The sequence below is a fragment of the Eucalyptus grandis genome, chromosome 7 (genome assembly GCF_016545825.1).
Source record: "Eucalyptus grandis isolate ANBG69807.140 chromosome 7, ASM1654582v1, whole genome shotgun sequence".
Classification (NCBI taxonomy): Eukaryota; Viridiplantae; Streptophyta; class Magnoliopsida; order Myrtales; family Myrtaceae; genus Eucalyptus; species Eucalyptus grandis.
Window position 1 is genome coordinate 23,936,151 of NC_052618.1, and position 7,615 is coordinate 23,943,765.

Genomic DNA, 7,615 nt, shown 5'->3' on the forward strand with positions numbered 1-7,615 from the left:
TAATCAGATCACGAACTTCATAATTAGCTATTATCATGTGAACAATTAGCTATTATCATGTGAACGAACATTATATATACAATGCTTTCCCTTTACCCCGAACACAGGACGTGTTCTTCTTTACATTAAACCACTGATGAGGAAGCCATTTTCGTTTATCATGGAGATACAGGAAAAACAGAACAAGAATGGAAAAAATCTTACAACCTTCATGGTGGCATCCCTCGGTGGAAGAACAAATGCACTTGGGTTTGAGTGTAACGTTAGCTTTTGAGTATGAGTAGTCAGATAAATCAGCTTAACCATGTGCTGTCGGAGTTCAGGTCATCGGTAGATAATTCTTTTGTAATATATGTGTTCTCAAGCTACAATCCTTCACCTGGCGGTACAACTATATGGATAAGTATGTTAAAGTAGTAGTATTATGAAGGGAAGCAACGGATATCTGCTTACCTGCATAGCAGTCAATGTGGACAAGAAGTCCTTGCACTGTACCAGGGAAAGCTGCTCCTTTGCTGTGACATATACAAGTTCAGCCAACAACGAGTTCATTTCCTCCACCTGCGCATCCAATAGCATAAAAAAATTGTATCACAGACAAACACATTGATGAGGTCTACATAGAGTCTTCACTTTCTTTTACAGTTAATTTGCAAGACCTAGATGCAAGCAACAAATTATTAAGTTTGGCAGCCTAAAATGAGTTTACACAAACCCAACTACAAAGACTAGTTAACCTTCAGTCATGAAACCAGGTTTTTATATACTCAGGATGCTCGCCATAACAGTTATGTCACAATATCACTTTTCTTATCCTTTACTTCTAACTATCATAAGACCAGTCTTGTAGTCTCCATAGAGATTGCAATTTTTTTTTTTTTTTTAATGAAATTGAACTCTGCAGTAAACAATGAGATAGCAAAGGAGATCCCAAAGAATTGAGTTCTGTTTTGGGCTGCAGATTTCTAGTGATTGATACATAAGTAAAGGGCACTTTAACTTGGTCTGAATTGATTCATCGCAGTAGTTTCATCAGGAAGAATGGTATTTACGTTCATAAATAGGGCGTTCTGTCTTGTGGCATACATTAAGTCACAATGATAGAATCAACCAGGTGATCTCCAGAAGGCATACAAGTGAGAAATATCACACTTCTAAATTACGCCTATTAGAAAAAACCACACTTCTAATTTGGAGTTTAATTACCAAAGAGGAAGTGAGGGAAGCGGGCTCAAGATGAAACTTTTCGGTTGATGACGAGTGACTTTTGGTGATAAAAAAAAATAATAATTGAATACTCTCTACCGGATGGCATAAAATGCCCAGAAGCATGCTTGCAGTTGGTTTTAAGCAGATTTAAAAATAAATCAAATGCGGGATGAGGATTGGAATGGGAAATCAAATTACAAAAATCCTTTACACGCAGGTGCAAATGTTTGCAGAACAGTAATTTTAAGCGAGTCAATGGTTATCCTGCAGTAAAAAAGTCGAAATAAATTCACCTTCAATGAAAGTGAGCATATTGAGGATGCCATTGCTTGCATCACATCAACTGCTGAACCCATTGCATCCTTCAGCTTGTGTACATCGGCCTGCTATTAAAACAAATCTCTTAATCACCAACTTTGAATAGTTAAAAAGTTTATAATGGGAGGTGAACTACAGGATAATTGAAGTAGAAAAGCTCAGGAGCATACAATTGCCTTCCCAATGACTGGAAGACGAAGAGTGCTTGCTCTCAGAGCTTCGGTTGCCCCAAGCAAGGAACTGGCATGATCTCTATCAAGGAGAGACCACTCTTCAAGATAGGAAATCTGCATTTATGGATATGGGTTTGAGAAGACTCAGATTTAGAATGCTGACTCAATAATGGGAAACACACTTAATCTAGAACCATGTACTAGAACCATGACAGAGGAGAAAAGCAAGCCACTCTCATACTGAAAAAGAAGCCCAAAAATAGGGATCCCAAAAAGTTTTTGAGACATTAGTTTAGGACATTATTGAATTACAGAGACAACAAGAAGCTTCAAAGCTGTTAAGAAAAAGATGCAGCAGAGCAGATCATCGACGTATGATAAGAAGAAATTAAGAAAAACTAAACAAATGGAAAAAGAGTAAGGCTCTTACTTGTCCCTTTAGGATAGATGTTAGCTTCAACTTTTGCCTGAGCAGCAACAACTTCATCCTTTTAAGTGTGACAGAATGTTGTAGTTCTGAGATGGTTACCCAAGAATTCCATATAATTTTCTGGTACACAAGCACCAAGCTACATTAATACTATTTATATCCCGTCCTAAGTCTACCAAAGTTAGTACACTTTGACACACAGTAGGGAGATGATAGTCAGAAAGAGATTCATTCCAGATTGTCAGAACTAAGAATAGTCCCAACATTAATCAAACAAAAGAAAGTCAGGAAATTAATAGGTAAAACAACAATTCAGCCAAAATCTAACACAAAAAGAAAAGGGGGGTTCACTATTGGAGCAACACCGCCCCTTCCAGCCACCTTCATCATCCTGAGAGTAGAAAAACAATTTGAATTGATTCTCCTTCTTGATTTGGATTGACTTCCTAGCATTTCACATAAAAAATAAGATGACTGATTTCTTCTGCTAGTATCAATAGCAGCTTACTAGCAGCAAAGCTATTAAAAGGTAAGTTCTTAAAACTATTTATCTGGCAAAACTTAGTCCATTGAGTTTTCCATGTCTGGCTCTTGATTTTTGTCCCCAGTTCATATGAAACTACATTAGGAAAATCAGTCAAGATAGATGATTTGCCCCTTTTCAGTTCATGCGCTGTTTGTAAGAGCATAACATTGAAACCAAGCAAGCTCTTGTACTCCTTGTAGGACGTGATTGTATGATGACACCTTGATTTAAAAACACCATATGGACAGAAAAAGAAAAGAGAATTTGAGCTGACATGCATTGAGGAACCAAAATTCCCCTCAGACTTATGCAATTCTCCATTTAACCCACGATGTACATGACTTGACTCACAAAAATACAAGAATTAGCCTGCATACATTCTTAACAATGCATATCTTCCTTGATCCCCAATTATTCAGTATATTAAATTCTGTAATTAGGTGCCAAGAGAGCTCATTGAAGATGGTTAAAACGCACTGCATCTTCTACAAATTATACTTGTGATCAATAAGTTCTATGATATTGCTGATCTCCCAAAGTAACCTTCGTTTTGTAGGGTAGATAGTTCCAAATGAGCAACTTACATGTCACAATGCAAATTTGCTAGACATCCTGAAAGTCATCACTGGCATCGGCCTCTTGACTATAATATATTGATATGCAAGTTGTCAGATTCAGTATGTAAATATTAACAACTATCAGTATTAACTCTTTTCACTGGGTGAGTTATCACACATCTTCATTCATATCTTACAGTCAGGTGATTATTAGCCATTTTCTTATAAACTTGGAAGGTAGACACAAACAAGAAACTCGGAGACAAGCCGACAAGTAAACTTTAGGAGCCAAAAGAATACTGATTATAACCCTGGAACAAACCCAACCCCCCAAAAAAAAAAAAAAAAAAAAAAAAAAAAAACAACAACCCACCCCGACCTTTCTTTTTTTCAGGGTAAAAAAAGGAGAGAGAGAGTGAGAGAGAATGGTGCTAAGCTTTTCATCTGAGGCTGATGACTTTACTTCTTGTGGTTTTCATCCCGATAATATTTTCTTTGAGAAGTGTCTAAAGTTCTATCTTCAAATTTTCAGTCTGTTCATCTATTTCGGAGCATGATTTGAACAACATTGACCACTTCAAAGTGTAAAGAGTTCCAAAAACACTCCATTGGTAAAAAAAATAAAATTAAAATAAAATTAAAAATCGGAAAACAACTCTATAAGTTGATATGTTGCTTGTCACCAGCAGCAAATAACGCAATCCATAGTGGACATACACTTTACTAGGAACAAATTAAAAGATGAATATCCAATTTAAATTGAATCCAAAGGAAAAGCAAATTTTAACAATTAGACATTCTACTGCTCAACATGTCCACAAGCCAATCCAAACCTCAATTACAGTAGCAAAAAAACTGCATCCACATCAGGGCAATCAGACCGGATCATAGAAGAAAAACTTCGCAGCTATTGACAGGCTATACCGTATGGTTCATTCCTATTATAGGACTAGCTATTGACATGTTTATGAGTCGTTTTATGCAAAGCTCGTATATTTTTCAAGAAGCTGCTACCCATTCCTCAATCACATGCACTAGCAATCCACTCATGAAAACAAGCTAATACATAATATTTCAGAAAAAGTAATTTCTCACACTGAATGAGCAAAAGCTAGACTCACTCATGAAGTAAACTACTGAATATGCATAAAAATCATTCACTTACCTCAGCATTTCTTCTCTGTACCACGGAGTTAGCATCAACCCTTGCATTCACAAACCGCCACTGCAAGTAGCGGTTATACAGAAGCCTAAGCATATGTGCATCAACAACACGATCCTCCCCCATCTTCCCTCTCCGAACTTCCACAGAGAAACTCAGAATCGAAGAATTAAAATTAGAACTACTAGTCAAGCCGCCAGAACCCGGTCTAACCCGAGAAGGACTGGACATCCCTTTCGATGGGGAAGGCGACAATGGAGTCCATGCTTTACTTGGTGAGGCAGGCCTTGAGGACCCTCTAATGGGAGAGGCCATCGTTCTCGACGTTGAAAGCGAGCTATCAGCACTAAATCGCTTCGACTGCACAGGCTTGTCAGAGGATGCTGTTTTCGACCCCGGACTCGATAATGGCGAGCCAGGATCTTGCAGCCGCCTCATCCTGCTGTTAGTTTCCTGCCAAAACCTCGCCGACACAACAATCCCCCGGGGGGCATTCTTCAGCCTGGCAATACCACCAACGCCACACTCTTGTAGACCAGAAGTGTCACCAGAGGACACACTATCAGTATCAGAAGTACCGTCACAGAAAAGAGCCGATGGATATCTCACTGAATTTCCATCTGACCTTTTAGGAAGCACCTTATCTGCATTGCCCATATCCAAGCTTAATCTCCCATCAAACGGCGTCCTTCTACTCTCCACAATCATTGATTGCTGCATTGCTTTGAGCACATTCCCAGATCCAAACCCACCCAGCTTCTTCCTAACCTCCGCCCCGCTCGAACAGTCCAAGCTCCGCGTCAAGGAATTGCCATTCGGAACCAAATTCCCTTGCCGGATCCTCGCCGGCCACCGGTGCTGATCCCCCGGCCTCGAATTCTCCACTTGATCTCCATTCGGATCTCTCGTCGGAGTCGCCTTCCTCCTCTCTGGTGTCGCTTTCCGCGCCGAAGCTTCCTTGGCCTTGTTCACCGGTACCGAAAAGGCCTCCCCTTGAAACGACACGGACAAGCTCCTCTTCGACGAGGCGATCAGCATCCTCGCCGCCGCAGAGACTTCGGCCGCATTGCCCTGCCGCGCCGGCGAGCCCGGCCGCGGGACTGGCCTCGCGTTCGGCGTCGTGGGCCGCCTCCGGTCCGCGGACTGCGACCGTTTCGGAGCAGGGGAAGCCGAGGGCGTCGAATTGGAGGATCGAGCGTGGACCGGGGACGCGAATCGGCGAGCACCGGAAGCAGCCGGCGGGGGCGTCGCCGCCGCCGCCGCCGCCGCCGCCGCGGCGGAAGCCGAAGGGGAAGGGGAGAGGTATCTGGAAGAGACCGGCCGCGATTTGGGTCGCCGGGAATTGAGGCCGCCATTGCCGCCGTCCCTCTCGCCGTGCGAAAGAGAGGATTTTGCAGGCGCCCGGGCCGAAGAAGACGAAGATGGCGGCGACGGCAATGGTGGGTTGCTGGCAAGGTTGCCGGGGCTTGGTGGGTCAGAAATGGCAGCCGCCACCGCCATTATAAAGGAGGAGAGAGAGAGGGAGGGAGCTCAAGAACCTCTCCCTCTGCCTCACATTGCCATTTGCACAGACAGAGAAAGAGAGAGAGAGAGAGAATTCTATTCTATGCAATGATGAATCTTCCTGTGGTTGTCATGGGCAGGCAGTGCCTCAATTGCTACAAGCAAAGAAAAGCCTGCAAAATCAAGAACTGCTCCTCTCCCATCTTTCCCATCTTTCCCATCTCTATGCAATGATGAATCTTGTTGTGGTTGCAGAAGGTGCCTCAATTGCTACAACCAAGAACAGCCTGCAAAATCAAGAACTGCTCCTTTCCCATCTTTCCCACCTGCCCATCTGTTTTGGAGAGAAGTGAGGAATGGAGAGGAAAGTTGCATCTATGCCTCCATGGAAACAGTTGGGGAAGCAGCACAGTGCCACTCAGAGAGAGGTAGAGAGAGAGAGAGAGAGAGAGAGATGGAGTGTGTGAACTTTTTGGGGTGAGGGGTTACTTTCTCTTCCTTGGGGGAAACTTTGGAGGGACGTAATGGGGAGGCAAAGGGAGGACCGGCATTTTCGGTGTGTTCAATTTGCTTTCCATAAAGTTATAAAAGTTTTTTGGGGATGGTTTTTGGTACAAGTGTCGTGTCAAATCGAACTTTCGGTAAAAACGACATTTACGTTTGCGGCATTGGAAAAATTAACCACGTAATGCTTTTGGTCACCACAGGTTTTTCACCCCGAGATAAAATTCTCGGCTCGCGGGTGCTCTTTTCCTTGTACTAGGTTGATGAGGAATTTCAGTAATTTAATGAGATCTAACTCTTGAGGTTGACAGGGTTTAAGCCGTTATCTAATGATACAGCCACAAAATAGGGTGAAATTTTAATGTAAGGACTTGCCGAAACTCTAGCATACACATAGGTCTCCAATACATAAAACATGACAAGATTACTTACAAGAAGGCCATTAGGTTGGCGGTTTAGTTCGACAATGGAAGATTTCAGACCAAACTAGATCATCATATTTCAATTTTGTTCAGTTTATAAACTGAATTTTAAGACCGAAAGTATCATAACTATACTTAACAATAATGTGTCATGAAATTATTTTCCTGAAAAGAAGCGACAATGGTAAATTGAGCTCCCCAATTCCTAGAATCAATGGGAACGCAAATTGGTATACCACATGTTATAATACAAGCACTTTCATTATTTTTGTAGTTTGAATGAGCAATCGAATTATGGTAGTCGTCGTCCTCTCTTTAATTCCAACGAATTAGTGGAGTTGTAAAACCAGTTGGTATTTTTGCGTTTCAAGAAAAATAGATCACAGGCTCCTGCTTAATGCAATCATGAGGTATAATACCAAAAGAGAAAAACATCACCTCACTCTACTCTCCAAATCATGTGACTAAGGAGACTTGGGAGCGACATGAGTAAAAGCTTAAGCAGTAGAATAACGTTGGATGTGTACAAGTCAAGGAGAAGTACAAATTGCCGTTCGATGTCGACAAAGATCTAATTAATGTTCTCCCAAAAGATCCCACTTCCCTTTCAATCGCTGTCGATGGATACATCCCTTGCCTCCCACGCGTTTCATTAAGCTTCCTCAGGATTCCTGCATTCTAATCTCTTCTTCACGCCACATTGCCTGCACCTCAAGGATGTGGAAAATTCTATCTTACTTTAGGGGGAACTGAAAAATGGACGCAAAAGGAAAAGGAGAATTTGCATAATCGCTAAGACATGGTTACATCA

The 7,615-nt window shown here is 41.9% G+C and overlaps 1 protein-coding gene across 2 annotated transcripts; it reads right to left on the bottom strand.

The window, feature by feature from the left end:
* Nucleotides 1–6,426, bottom strand: LOC104453102 (QWRF motif-containing protein 2). 2 transcript variants are annotated; one of them, XM_010067616.3, is made up of 6 exons: nucleotides 4,379–6,426; nucleotides 2,131–2,250; nucleotides 1,698–1,814; nucleotides 1,503–1,592; nucleotides 454–561; nucleotides 1–379 (listed from the first exon to the last, which is right to left on the bottom strand). In XM_010067616.3, exons 1-6 carry the CDS (start codon nucleotides 5,873–5,875, stop codon nucleotides 320–322), a joined length of 1,992 nt encoding a protein of 663 aa, XP_010065918.2. In that variant the 5' UTR covers nucleotides 5,876–6,426; the 3' UTR covers nucleotides 1–319. The 2 variants fall into 2 exon arrangements, with proteins under 2 accessions (XP_010065918.2, XP_010065917.2); XM_010067615.3 differs by having other exon boundaries at nucleotides 1,503–1,595; nucleotides 4,379–6,425.
* Between the last annotated feature and the right edge of the window lie 1,189 nt (nucleotides 6,427–7,615).